At 34.7% G+C, this 15,502-nt stretch overlaps 1 protein-coding gene across 8 annotated transcripts in view; it reads right to left on the reverse strand.

Moving 5' to 3' along the window:
- Nucleotides 1-15,502, reverse strand: part of LOC125052972 (GATOR complex protein Iml1) — a 29,546-nt gene that overhangs the window by 5,880 nt on the left and 8,164 nt on the right. For 3 of the 8 annotated variants that reach the window (XM_047654103.1, XM_047654104.1, XM_047654101.1), the window contains 12 exons: nucleotides 12,735-12,952; nucleotides 11,323-11,534; nucleotides 9,908-10,082; nucleotides 9,183-9,377; nucleotides 8,282-8,359; nucleotides 7,342-7,427; nucleotides 5,524-5,595; nucleotides 4,494-4,692; nucleotides 3,574-3,679; nucleotides 2,626-2,847; nucleotides 1,295-1,455; nucleotides 313-481 (listed from right to left, as the gene is read on the reverse strand). In XM_047654103.1, coding sequence (XP_047510059.1) covers nucleotides 313-481; nucleotides 1,295-1,455; nucleotides 2,626-2,847; nucleotides 3,574-3,679; nucleotides 4,494-4,692; nucleotides 5,524-5,595; nucleotides 7,342-7,427; nucleotides 8,282-8,359; nucleotides 9,183-9,377; nucleotides 9,908-10,082; nucleotides 11,323-11,534; nucleotides 12,735-12,952 — 1,893 coding nt within the window. Of the gene's footprint in view, nucleotides 1-312; nucleotides 482-1,294; nucleotides 1,456-2,625; nucleotides 2,848-3,573; nucleotides 3,680-4,493; nucleotides 4,693-5,523; nucleotides 5,596-6,321; nucleotides 6,363-7,341; nucleotides 7,428-8,281; nucleotides 8,360-9,182; nucleotides 9,378-9,907; nucleotides 10,083-11,322; nucleotides 11,535-12,734; nucleotides 12,953-15,502 lie in introns of all 8 variants that reach the window. The other 5 variants (XM_047654105.1, XM_047654102.1, XM_047654108.1 and 2 more) reach the window with 5 other exon arrangements.

Raw genomic sequence — 15,502 nt, forward strand, 5'->3', positions numbered from 1 at the left:
GTGAATGAAGAGGGGTGTGAAAGAAGATGAGTGGGAAAGAAGAAGTATGTGAAAGATGCGAGTGAAAGAAGATGAGTATGAAGGAAGAGGAGTGCGAGGATATAGAGAGAATTACAACTTACTTGCGTATATTTATATGCGGGCAGGTACAAATTTGGTTTTAAAATCATTATTAATTTATACGACTGAGCCGAAATACCTATATTTAAATACATTTAAAAAGGAAATATCAACTGTAATAAATCGACCAGGGTGGGATCTCAAATGGCCAAACACTTATGAAATGGGTATTGATAAAAATAGTGTAATTACCTTGAAACAAGGCAGTTTTTCCTCTTAGCAGTGGTTCTTCGTTCAGCGGGACATAAATGGGTCCCCGGAGAGGGTCCGACTTCTCAGTGAAGGGCAATGCTAGGGGATCGGCGGGTATCGGCACCATTTGCAATCTACAGCTTTGCGCTTTGCGAGCCCAACCGAATATCTGCCAAATATTTTTATTTTATTTAACATTAAAATATTTTGTTCAGATAAATTTATCCAGAAATTATCGTGATGAATATTTTAAATATGTTTTCTATCGTTTCTAAACGTTCACAGACAAAACGAGCTGTCAAAATCTATAATCTATGCGACATTTAATGTTGACAAAACTGTCATTAAAATTTGATTCTTGATACCTAATATTAACAAAATAAAAATATATATTTTTTTGTGAATAAATATGTTAAAAGTAGTGTTGGCCTAGTGGCTTCATTGTGCTTTCCTTGAGGTCATAGGTTCGAGTCTCGCCTATGAACCTGTGGAGTTTCTGTCTATGTACGCATTTAACATTCGCTGAAGGAAAACATAGCGAGGAATCCCGCATGCCTTAGACCAAAAAATCGTCTGTGTGTGTCAAGAACAGAAGGCTGATCACTTACTTGCCTATTAGAAATGATCACGGAACATATACACAAATCTGACGCCTAGACTTTTACTTTTAAGGCTAAAGTTTATAGAGAGGTTAGGGTGCAGGCCTATACCCAGGATGGGGTTCCAACCTCAAAGTAAATACTCGACCAAATCCTGAATTTTATACGTTCTTAAATAATTATTTTTTCGTATATCATCAAGTTGAAAATACAATAAAGCGTCAAATTTTACAGCTTATTGAGATACGGGAGTCATTCTTAACGCTGCTCTCAATAAACCTTCACTTTACTTAAGTTTTGCTTGCCAAACTACTGCTCTAGAAAGTTCCACATATTTCACACATAAAATAAATTTCTTAATAATCTAATAATTAGAATCTTACCAGATCGGAGACAATATTTCCGCTAGCCACAGCCCACTGTATGCACATCTCGTACGCCTGGTCAGGTCTGAACGTGGCCTGATAACGCGCATGGCCCCATTCTATACGATCGCTTTTGTTGTTCACGTCTATGTCCAGGTGAGTGTTTTTGTATAGAGGCACTTTGGAAAACAATTTACAATTGATAACCATAAACAATTTCTTGGCACTGTACATAGACTAAAGAATTCCTCTCAAGGAAAGAAAGAAACCTTTCCTTTTTGTAGAGGGCGCTGTTTGTTTGTTCCATTCAGTTGAACGTCAAAAATCTCCGTATTTTTTTACGAATCTGATTTTTACAAGTTTTTCAATATGTATTCTATTTGGAGAAGAGCAGTGTTGGCCTAGTGGCTTCAGCTTGCGACCAGCGACTCATTCCTGAGATCGTGGGTTCGATTCCCAGCTGTGCACAATTGGACTCTATATATGCGCATTTAACATCGCTCGAATGGTGAAGGAAAACACCGTGAGGAAACCGGCTTCCCACGACGACCAAAAAGTCGATGGCGTGTGTCAGGCACAGGAGTCTGATCACCTACTTGCTAATGTATTAGACAAATGATCATGAAACAGATACAGATATCTGAGGCCCATACCTTAAAAGGTTGTAGCACCACTGATGTATTTATTTTTTATCCTATTTGGAGAATTGCAGTTTCCTTAGAAATTGTTTCAAAATCTATAACTTTGAAGTGTACTTAGTAGATAACCTACAATAATCAGTTGCTTTAAAATTAACTCTTCTCTATACTCTTTCCCATTTTCTTCTTAGGGTGGGATTGGAAGGGAATTTATGTGAACTTATTTCTTTACATCCAAAAGCCTCACATCCATTTAATAATAAAACGTAAAAAAGTTTTATAATTTACTATGGAGTTTGACAGTTTCCCTGTAACAAACATTTGGCGCCCTCTACAAGGAACCCTTTGACAGTAATCTTCCCCATTGACGTTTCAAAGTTCAAACTCAAACTCAAAATAACTTTATTCATATAGGTAAACAAGTGCACTTATGAACGTCAAAAAAGAAGTTAAAGTAATTGTAAATTTACATTTACTACCAGTTCGCAAGTCAAGGGCGTAGAGCGGGCAAGAAGAACTGGCAAGAAACTCTCCGCCACTATTTTTAATCGCTAAGTTTTGAGTTATACAAATTGTTTGAACTGGAGCAAATCAATCCCAAAGATTAGGATCATTTAAATATTCGTCAAAAATTAAAAGATTTATTAATTAATTTACGTTTAACGAGGGCTAAATGTCTCCAGCTTGAATTAAAATTAAATTGCCACTCACTGTCATCATTTCCCAATTGCATATAATTTGGGTCAATATGGTCGCAGAGGAAGGCGGGTATTCCCGAGTCGTCGATAACGGGGCTCGATCCCGATATATCGATAGCGCCAGTGTTCGACTCTGTCCTGAGTATGGGCGAACGAGGGCCTAAGACCTCAACTTCCATCCATTCGTTCTCGAAACTTTGCAAATCGCCTAACGGCTTCACGTAGTCTGGCATTTCTGAAATGACGGTTCAAATACGAATATCTTGGAGTACAATATTTTTGAAGTCAAACTTCTTTATCGGCGTTAGAATGAATTTTTTATCGACGTATGGGAGAAATTTTGTAGTAAATCGTCACGTTTTCGGTTACGCGCCATCTTTTTCTTGTCTTGTCATCTGTTGATCCGAAGAGATTCGAAGCCATTAATAACAAAAATATATAATAACGATAACAATAATTAATGAAATTCTGTAATAATCTTAGTAGTAATAAGGTAAAATGAAATAATTGTATTTGTATTCATGTCTATGATAAATAAAAGCCTTTTGTTAAACTTTATCTAATTTAACTTTATTTAAACAATTTCTGTAAAGTTGCATAGAGGTTTCACTTCTGACGTGTGTACACTAGTACACGCACAATTTTTTTATTTTTATTAAATAGGTAATATACTTTATTAATAAATTTTTGTTGTTAACAGATACGTAATTATAACACACAGAGTCAACAGGCAAGTAATGTAACGTCATCGATCCAAGTCATTTGCCTAGCTGTGGTCAACTGGCTGAACATCTTTCAGGCCGCTAGTTAAACAGCGCTGTTTAGTTAAAAGGCCAGGCTGTTAATTGAACGGCTAAATACGCTAGTTGGCTGCGACATAAGATAGAAAATACGATAGATCGTCTGTCACTTTCCCTCGTCCTCAGGGGAAAAGAGACAGACAAGTCTCAAATGAAAATACCTTTATCTTTCTTTTGCGGTAAAATGTGATACATGTAGTAGCCGACGACGTATCGCTTCAATGTGTCACCCGAAGCGTGGCATATCATTTTCTCTTGCAGTAATTTCTGAAAATAGCATTTGTATTAGTTATAAAATAGGGGGCAAACGGGCTGGAGGTTTTTCCTTGTCTTTATTTGTAGCATAATTGTTTGACTTATCCAAAACACAAACGCCACTTAGAATAAAAAAAACGGGCCGGAGGCTCACACACTGCGAGGCTTGCAAGTGCGTTGCCGGTCTTTTAAGAATCTACATGAAGTCGTGTATTTATTATAGACTTGTTTGGTCATATAATTATTATTTATATATCAAATAGTATTGCGCAACTATTAATATGAAATAATCGTAATTCATTACGATTGGAATGTAAATTTTACGTATATACGTACGTTACGTACATATATGCAAAGATCTTATTGTATGAAATACAGCACCATTTGGGATGGACCCGAGACTTCCTGTACTGGGAAAGAACATGCTAAACGTTTTACGATTAGTTCAATACTACAAAGCTGGAACGATAATGATAAAATATACCTTAATTTACTTAAGGTAAAAAAAAACATTGAAAAATATGACATCTTTAAATGTTTTGCAATTTTAAACAACTGATCAGTCATCAAATTTAGGTCTGGGTCTCAGATATCTATTTCATCATCATTTGTCAATGTAATAGGCAAGTAGATCAGCGTTCTGTACACACGCTGTCGGGTTTTTGGGTCTAAGGCAATCCAGTTTCCTTACGATGTTTTCCTTGTGTGTTAAATGCACACATAGAAAGAAAGTACATTGGTGCACAGCCGTATATCGAACTTATGACCTCAAGGATGAGTTTCACACTGAAGCCACTAGGCCAACATTTCTCTTTTCTATACTTACTTCCATAATATTAGTGGCCTTTTCATATGTTATATTCTCCATATTGGCTTGCAACCAATGTATAGCATATATAGATACGAATGTGTGTGAAGGTAAACTGACAGTTTGCTGCAAAAACGCTATGCCAAGAGATGGATTTCGCATCCTTTCTATTATCTCTGACAAGGTCGCGTTGGCTTTGAGTTTCGGCTCTATGACTCTGTAAAAAAGTATTTTTTTATAGTTTTTCGGATAAGCCAAGAGAGTACTTACTACTACTACTAATAACGGCGTCTAGTGGCGCTATTCTATACTATTTGCATACATTTCTTTTGTTAATTTTTGAAGTGAAACTTGAACTTGAGGGTAACATTTTTACGGATGTAACGCAATAATAATAATATTATCGTCACGAAGATGTGCAGCGTTTTTGTCGAAGAAAAGGGAGAGATTGAGACCGATTGAGAGAGAGAGTCAGAAGGGCGAATTACCTTATAGACATTCTATTTTTAGGGAATATTATAAAAAAAATCAGACAAATCGGCCAAGCCGTTTTCATGTTACGTCGTGACAACGGAAAACGTGTTTCATTTTTATATATATAGATATATAATTTGTATTAATTTTCGACACTTAATATTTTAATGACGATTAAATTCATTAAATTCCTAACATATCTTCCTTTTTACCTCCCTCTAAGTCTCTGGTTAGCATAGTCAACATTTTAAAATAAAAAATGTCCATTTCTTTAATTATGTAGAAATACTTTTTGTTGTGATATTTAAATAAACTTTATTTAACTAGATAATGCGTTATAACAAAAATTTCAGTGTATTCAATACCTTTTTTCTATTGTTAGTGTTTTTTGTACAAAAGTAGAATCGCCTTATTCTAACAAGAAAAAAATCTTTTTAATATAAATTTTTTTTAAAGATTTTTATTTTGGTACGCCAAAGATGTACGTATATAACTTCTAACGCGTGTACATAAGTACACACACTCTTTTTTTTCATTCCGACTCATCCTTAAAATAAAAATTCCTCGAACTCACCCATCATCGTAGCCATCTTCACATTCGCCAGTTTGAGATTGCGTTCTTTCTAGAACAGTTTTTGCTGCTTGTCTGAAAACATTTTGTAATGAGTGTATGTAAGGAGATTTCTTCCAATCGCAAGCAAAAGCAGAAAGCATAATGAGGTAATGAGAATAACTGAAATCATTTATGACGTAAAACACTGAAAATAAAATAAGTTTTCACTAACAAAGTTTTCTACAAAATCACATCTTGAAATCTATGCAAAAATAAAGACATTTTTAAAATTTCCGTCATTCGTAACAATACAAACGAAACTACTTTTATACGATATTGTAATAGATTTTTGAAGTGAAACTTCTTTATCGGGGTTGGAAAAAAATTTAGTGTAACATTTTTTCGTTACGCGTCACATTTTTCCGTTACGCGCCATGTTGCTTTTTGAAGTCAAACTTCTTTATCAGCGTTAGAATGAATTTTTTATCGACGTATGGGAGATATTTTGTAGCAAAATAACGATAACAATGATAGTAATAATTCTATTACAATTAATGAAATACTGTAATAATCTTAGTAGTAATAAGGTAAAATGAAATAATTGTATTTGTATTCATGTCTATGATAATAAAAGCCTTTTGTTAAACTTTATTTAACCAATTTCATTAAGTTGCATATAGTAGATCAATTTTCGAAAAATAAGGTCATAAAGAAGTTTCACTTCTTACGTGTGTACACCTAGTACACGCACACATTTTTTTTGCACAACTTAAAATAATTTTAATAAATGATATCAGTGTGAAGAAAGAGGGTACTCACTTGGTCCCTTGGCTACTTATTGACTTAGTAGGCGAAACTTGCTGAAATGAATAGAAATATCAAGCATCTAGAGGAAGAAGCATTGGGTCAAAAGGTTGAAAGACTCTGAAATTAGTCACAAGGAGATTATGGGTAACATTTAGAGAAGACTGTATGAATTCTAAGTCTTCTAAGTGTTACCCTAAGGTTCAGATAGGTAAATGACTATGTATTAAAATACATAAGTCAAGCTGTAAGAAGTAAGCTGTAAGGTGAAATTGTATGACAAAACAAAAGCAACACGCAAGCAAGCTCCTACAACTCATCCATGAAACTACGATACCACAGCTTAACAATTGTACCCCATCCCGAGTATTTCATAGGTCCAAATATTTTGCTTTTGACAGCTTCTGTATTTAGTATTGTCTTTTATTGACATAACCTTTACACATTTAAAGAAAAAAACTGTTTAGCCGGATTAAAGTTATGTATTATTATAAATTTACAATTATTTAACATAATTGTAAATTTAACCGACGTTTCGCGTGCTTTACAGCGTGCGTGGTCACGGTGACTGAAGACAAAAGGTGTTGGATGTCAAAAAGTATCACAGCTGTAGAAAAAGTTGTGTTATCTGTATTTATTTCCCCGGAGTTGGTATCGACTAAAAGATGGAGGATTTTGGCAGAAATGGCTCACGGTGTCCTCTATTATAATAATACATAACTTTTATCCGGTTAAAAAGTTTTTTCTTTAGCTTCTGTATTGTTTATATTTTCATTTAAAATTAAACTTTAAAAAAATCTCAGAAAAGTCATTCGAAAATCTATTACGAATATTTTCCTTTGATAGAAGAAATACGTAATAAGCTGCCAAAAGTAAAATCATGTTAACGTGAGCATTAAACCAGGTCTGATACACAAAAATGCATTAAACGCAATCAAAATAAATGCACCAGTTCTGCTAGAGCTCATATGTCCCTCTCAGTAGCGTATTTAATGATAAGGATAGCATTTGGTAAGCTAGTCGCAAGGTACTGACATAGCTTCGATGCGTAGACGCGGTCGGTCTGGAAGTCTGGTGCTGCCCACGCGCTCTCTGAAGGGAGAGCTCGATACACCACCCTGCTACACCATATACCTCGTGTTATAAACGCTTTATAAATTGGCTATATAACTAAATAATAATTATAAATGAGGTAACCTGCAGTTATGTTATCTAATATTCTGATATTAGCACGAACCATACGTATAATCGTTTAATAATTAATTTTGTATGAAAGCTTGGTCGTAAAGAAACGCAAGCGCGTACGTGAAGAAACGTACACAACAGTCTTGTACATACAAATACAGGATACACTAATATTATTAAATACCAGAACTAATTGTAAAGTTCGTGTTTAATTATTAAATGTTGGCAATGTGTCCATTTGTGGAGCATTGTAAATTTAAATTTTCAACGTTCGTGTAAAAACACCTAATTTTTACTAGTTTAGTTAAAAAAGTATTCAAGCGCTAAGAAGACTTATACAGCTCTAAAAGTTTCAAGAAAGTTTCTTTATCTCCGAAGTACTAAAGCCAGACAGCTACAGTGTTGTGCGATCGTGCAATATTGATAATTTAAGCGGTGCTCATAAATAGGCAGCTACTTACTAATGAAATGACTTACAAGCTTCATTTACTATTACCAACTACTGTACACTTTTCTTGAAACCCACGCTCTAAAAGTTTAGGAATTAATACACTATGTTAACTTGTTAAAAAATGCCAATTACATATTATAATTTCACTATGAATGAGTAAATAAAAGGGCAAAGAAACGCGTTAAATCTGCGATCGAAATACCTTCAAAATCACTTACCAAAAATGTTTGCCAAAATGAATTTTGCTCAAAAACTAAAAGGCCGAAAACTAAAAAAACCAAACCGAAAGACCGAAAGAGATTTTTTAGTGTTCGGCCGGGACGGGCCTTGCCCCTATACCTGGGCGTTCCGAGTGACGATAGACGTGGAATGTCTCCGACGAGTGAGCGCGCTCTCCGCGTTGCCCGACGTCGCCATCTGCACACAATCACTTTCCAAACGCCCGTTTCAAAGGAAATTTTGATAATTTGGAATAAACGCCTCCAACGGGCCGGGTCACCTCTCATCTGCGCGTCAAAATCGCAAATGGGCGCTAGACTTCCGAGGTATTAGTGCATGCGACTCAAACGAGAACTTTTAAAGCATGCTCAGATATTAAAACTTCTAGTTTGAGGGTGTAAGTATTTTAGAAGCTTTGTAAGTTCTGTGCAAAATTTCATCATGCAGTGCAGTAATCTACGTGTCATTCGTTCGAGTGTAATCATGCTGACATTTCACAAGGCTCGCGACGCATCATGGATGGGACGGATGTGACGTCATATGAAATTTATTTTTAAAAACTCGGCTTTGTACAAAAAAATATTTAATGTGACAAGCACTTGTAGGCGAACATAACAAACGCGAAGAGATAAAATAAATACCAAAAAATTCAATTTATGTATTGCGTTGTAGAAGAAAAAAATCAAAGAATGGTAAACATGACAACAACAGCGTATCGCATTTATATATAAGGACGACATTAGAAGAAATTTTGATCAATTATTGACAGCACGCTTGACTAATATTTTCAAATCTTACTATACCATCCGTAAATTAAAAAATATTTCAATGGATTCATAGATTATCTTTGAATATTAAATAGCATACATTGAAAAGGGATCATCCGCTGTACCATCACATAATGCGTCGATCGCTTACTCTAACACAGAAGACAAATAACAAGAGACAGCGAATCTGAGTGTCAGTAATGACAGCTGACATTTGACAGATCAACCTAACCATAGTGTTTACCGCTACTCACCCGCTTATTAGGTCTTTTGACCTTATTAAAATAGGATTCTGTCATTTTTAAGAAACCCTCAGTCAGGTGATCCAAGTCGTGGCGCGTGGGAGCGGGATAGACGTCACAATGGGTCGTTTCGGCCTCTAATATTTGCTTGGTGGCTGGGTTGTTGAGCGGGAGGAGCAATGTGCGGAATCGCCAGTACTTCAAAGGCTGAAATTAATATATAACAACTCTCAGCTACGCACACATCCATTCACATACTCACACATTCACGCATACTCAACGACTTATGATTGATTAGTTGTAACATTAAAACGTCTTAAAAAAACTGTTTTAAGCATGTACCATCCAAGGAATAATTGTTATCTAGGAAGTGGAAGAATTTGGAGTAGGCCTTCACTACATCGGATGTCGACATCATGATGATAATAATAACATAAACTTAATGTAATCCTTATTACAGTACAATATCACGTGGAGATTTCTCAAGATACATTTCAGTAGCGTGAAATTTATAATAATTTGTCAAGTCCATAATTAGTTTTGGGTACCTTTGCACATGATTCACCTGTTATAAAATTAAACTACAAATATTAAATTCGTGTTCCTAGTTCTTGAATTGTTAAAAAAACGAGAATACTCCTATAACGCGATTTTCCATAGGAGATTATTGTACTCGAATATCCACTATTTTTGTAATTATTAGAAAATCATCGTGATTATTTAAATCCGATAATTACCTCGACAAGTGCAAAGTCAGTATCTCCCCTCGTACATATGTAATGGTCCATATAATTCCAGTTATAATTCTCCAATTTCTCAGTGGTGAAGGAAACCCAGGAAACTTCGTATGTGTCGTGATTTGGCGCATGAAATCTGTATCTATAGTGGATGTTGAAAGGTGGGTAGGGGTGTCTGAAATCAACGATTTCCTCATATAATACTATACAAACTTTTTGAAGTTATACTTCTTTAGGCGCGTTATGAAAAATTGATGAGATTTTTACGATGCGCGCACACCGTGACACAAAATTACCAGAATGAAGTTGCCCACGGAAGATGCTACGACATTGGACATAATTTAAAAACAACATTCGAATAATAATAGAATTTATGTTACACTTAATGTAAGAGAATAATAATAAATATTTATTCATTTAATTTTTCAAATGTAAACTGAACTTTTTTGACTATAATGACTCCGTTTCCAGTCTTTGATTATTTTATTGTAATTAATTATTTGCATGCAATCAAAAACTATTTTTAATAATGCCAAAAAAGTATAACTTCTTACGCGCGTACATAAGTACACGCACCTTTTTTTATAGAATAGGGGGCCAACCGGCAGGGACACTCAATGCCAGAGGGATCGCAAGTCAGTGCCGGCCTTTTATAGTCGAATTAGTTCGGAAATACTTTAAGAAGCGAATAAAAAAATCTATAAATTAAATAGTTTTTTTTTTCTAAATTGTCGGGTCCAGACTAGATTAAAAAAAGGAAAATGATCCGTGCGGGTCGCACTTTAGACTTCTAGAACTCGTACGACAATCTGACTAAAAAAATGGATGTTTTTCAATACGACGTGTATATTTTAAGCATAGCTCTGCCGTCTATGGATAATTGACACCTCAAATGATTAGGATTTGCGGCATTAGGTTCCGTAGAACGAATATAATAAATTATAATCTTATTATATTATTATAATCATTTGATTCTCTTGATAGTACAATAACTTGCAAATAACATTGTAATTTCCTTTTTACATTTCCCTATATGGTAGATAAAAACACTTTGTGCCAGTAGTTTGTATAAAAATGGTCACGTGATAAAGTCCGTCTGTACGTTGTACATTGACAAATTTCTAATTTAATAAATATATAGTATTTTAAATAACAGCCTAAAATTAATAAATAAATAATATAATATATAATAAAAAATATTCTAAATTCTAATATACAATGTATGTCTATTGGCTTTGATACATAGACAAGATTTTTTTTAATGTTTTATTTTATATAGAATAGGTGTCCTGAGCAGACATCGCAGCCCATGTGCACCCATTTTTAGTGGGTGCGTTGCCGGCCTTTGAGGGAGGAGTATACTCTTACTTTAATAACAATATGTTCCTTAATATTATTAAACAATAGCGACTTACCTTGGTCTATATCTAGTAACGGTAATAGTAGAACCAACAAGCGTCAACTTATGGAAAATCCTTCCAATGGACAGCAGATACCGTTTGGTGGGCGCCGAGTTCACATTCTTCCCGCACTGCGGCGCCACCTTCGAAGGCGGCGGCGTACGCGCAGACGGACAGTGAGATTCTATTACTTCGTACTCATTTACCCCCACGATTAGTTGGAAGCCCTGAAATTTTATAATTAACTAGCTTACCCGGCAAACGTTGTTTTGATATAATATAGTATATTATTTGTAGGATTTGGAGGATTAGTTCAATAAAAATTTCTATAACAAAAAATAGGGGTTGATTGTAGAGGGGTAAAAATTAAGGGTTGTATGGATTTTTTAATTTTAAATTTTAATCATAAAAAAATAGAAATTAAAAATTTTGTCTAAAAAATAAAAATAAAATTTAGGGCTGGACTACCCCTTACATTTAGGGGGATGAAAAATAGATGTTGGCCGATTCTCATAGATACCGGATAAGCACAAAAAATTTCATCAAAATCGGTCAAGCCGTTTCGGAGGAGTATGGCAACGAAAACTGTGACACGAGAATTTTATATATTAGATTTATTTAAAAAAAAAATTTTGCCTCCATAACTTAAATCGATTTTCGATATCTGCGTCTGGTCTTACTTGCGTTGCACCTAATATGCATAGACAGTAAGGAATTATACTTTTTATTTATTTCGCAATCCAAATAAATAAATAATACAAATTTAAATACTAATCATATAGCCAAAGATGTAATACATAATATGGATGGAATACAAAAAGGTTCAATCATTTACGAAAAACAATAAAACATATTAAATACATTTAAATAAATAAAAACAAGTATTTATCTTTCTTTTTATGATTATTATTTTGTGTGTTGTGTGTGTTTCGTTACGTTATAAATGATATGTCTATGTCCCGGACACACGAACATAGTGTCAAAACATTACAGAACTAAGACTGTTAATGAACATTACCTTAGTTTTAGAGCCATTCACTAGTATTGTATAAAATTAAGTCAACATAATATTACTTATTCGCCAAAATTATTGTATAGGCTAGAATGTAATTCATGTAAAGTCGCACTCTTTTTTGTTTACTTTATTGTAGGAAACAAATGTCTTTGTCTAAGTGATACCTAATGGGGAAGTATGTACGCACGTAAGCAAGCAACGCACGCAAGTATGTAGCACACACATACGTATAATACCTAAAGGGTATGTATGTGTGTGTGTGTATGTGTGTGCTTCGGATGCCGGTAATTTAGCGCTATGGATATTTTTAATACTCCTTTTAAGCATATTCCGCGATAGAAGAGCACTTATAAGTGATAGGGACATTGCCCGTAAATTATCACCATTACTGCGTGAAACTATTTTTGCATACCTGCGCCAATCGTTGCGAGACGAGTTCCTTAAAAACCTCCATGGTGGTCAGAGGCTCCTTATATATCGCTCTATTCTGTGCAAAATCTGCGTTGACGTCATCCGGCAACAGATTATAATCAGACACCAGATAATCATTTTGCAACGAACGTTTATCGGGGAAGTAATCTGTGGTTATTGGCAGACACGCCGGAATCGTTAACGATTTCCAGTCAACTCCTGTTTCAGAAGATAATATTTATAATTGCGGTCATTTAAAACTTCCCAACTCATCCGCACTTAATGCAGCTATGTATTATGAAATTTAAAATGTTAGTAATAATAATGATTACGTAATGAAGCGATAACTGTTTTATTAAGATAGCCTAAAAGTAGGAAATTTTGACACTTGTATCTTTTAAAATTAATGCATAATTGCTGTTAACACAGATATATTATGTGAATTTCAGTAATAACTATAATCTAGATAATTTTTTTTATCAGATTTTACTTATTATTTTGCGCAAAGTCGCTAGTAGTATTTTTGAGAGCAGAACGAATGTGCAGGACGTTACAACCGTCGTTCAGGTAACTCACATTGACGGAAATCTACCGTTACCGGCCTTTAAGTCGTTGTAAAATCCAATGAAGTATTTCCGAACCAATTCGACTTAGGGTCCTTCAAGAAAAGCGCGTACCAATTCTTAAAAGGCCGGCAACGCGCCTCTGGCGTTGAGAGTGTCAATGGGCGGCGGTGTCACTTATATTAAATGAGCTTCCCGCCCGTAAGCCCCTTGTCTATAAAAAATCTAATAAAATTGTTTACTAACGAACGCTCTCAATACCGTAAGGTGCAAAAGCGTTCAACATCTCCCCATCGAAACCTACAGAAAAGCATTGGGGTAATCCTAACCATGCATTTTCGTATTTTCATTACCCAAGCTTCCTTATTCATGCAGACGCGACACCGCACTAAACGTTTATCGAGAATCTTGGCACGAGTTAGATATATATTTATTTATTAAAATAAATAAATCAGTGGCGCTACAACCTTTTTAGGTCTGGGCCTCATATCTGTTTCATGAATAGGCAAGTTCAGCCTGTGCCTAACACGCTGTCGACCTTTTGGGTCTAAGCCGGTTTCCTCACGATATTTTCCTTCACCGTTCGAGCGAATGTTAGATGCGCACATAGAATGAGAGTCCATTTGTGCACAGCCGGGGATCGAACCTACGACCTCAGGGATGAGAGTCGCACGCTAGAGCCACTAGGCCAACTGTGCTCGTTACATTTATCAACTTAGTAAAAAGTAGCTAAATTGGACCATTCTTTAGATGTTTTATCTGACATATCACTGTAAATTGCGCTTTGAACTTTTTTTTATGGATTAAAATATTCGTATTTCTAAACGCTCCAAGGTATTCGATAAACGTTTTATTCCAGCTATAATCGACGTCTACTACACAATTAAATAAATGAATATATAATAGTTAACACAATAAGCGATAAGTGATATTTTAGGAACATTGCCGACCAAAAGAAATAAAAAAATCTTATAGGTCTTAAATACGCGGATTGGGCATATTAAATCAATACAACATATTGTAAGCAAATATTGCAGGATATATAACAAAAACCCTATTAATTTAAATGATTTGAGAACATTCAACCAATTATGGTTTCAAAAAAACTCCATTCATTTAAATGATTTGAGATGAATGATGAATGTTTCAACCAATTATGGTTTTAAATTGGGGTCATTCAAATTACACCAAATTTTGAAAACACAGGATTTTTGTTACATATTATACGTATTGGTGGATTTTAAGCATTACCCTCATTTCTAACTCGTATAAAGCATTTCTTTAAGGTTTGGCTACGTTAATATTACCATATTACCAGGTAATGTGCGTGTTTTGAAAACTAATACTACCTCCATACAGTGTACTTTTGACAGCGCTTTGACTCAAATTTAGCTTGAAGACTTCTTAATTATGTTTTTTTTAATGAGCAATAAATAATGGAATTTAAAGTAAAAAAAAAACATTCTGATAAGTAAAAGTGAGGTACATAAGTGTGACAAGGATATGAATGAGAATGGTTAAGTGGTTTCGTGTAGAACTGGGGCCGTTCAAGCATTACGTAAGCACTATAGGGCTTTGATTGTCTTATTTGGTGATTACATCAACAATAATTATTTACTTTTTAAAACATATTACCCACACATTGTCTTTGCTTGAAAACGAAATGCATTTTCGAGGATTCCTACAAAAAAATAAGTTTTTGTACTATTATTTTTGAGAGCTTTGCTTATTTTTGCTGACAAGAGGAGAGTGATGATGATATAATATATAAGTAAAAAGGTTTTCTTCATTCATATTGGAATAACTAACATAAGTTTTAGGATAAAACAACTTCGACTTTTTGCGTCTAAAACATGTCGGTTTCCTCACGATGTTTTTCTTCACCGTTCGAGTAAATGTTAAATGCGCACATAGAAAGAAAGTCCATTGGTGCACAGCCGGGGACTTTTTTAAACGAACCAACGACCTCAGATATGAGAGTCGCACGCTGAAGCCACTAGGCCAACACTGCTTTTTTAGTGGGATTATCACGTTGAAATCATTCATAGACACTCAAATTTACTGTCATTGTTCTTCATAATTTCTTACATAAGAAGTTTTATACAGAAAATGTCAAAGTCAACTGTCAAAAACATGCTTGCCTTTAAAATACGCCCATAACCTGGTAATAAGCGGACTAACTACGATGCAAATCCAATGATAAGGA

The sequence above is a fragment of the Pieris napi genome, chromosome 10, assembly GCF_905475465.1.
Source record: "Pieris napi chromosome 10, ilPieNapi1.2, whole genome shotgun sequence".
In the NCBI taxonomy this organism is placed as follows: domain Eukaryota; kingdom Metazoa; phylum Arthropoda; class Insecta; order Lepidoptera; family Pieridae; genus Pieris; species Pieris napi.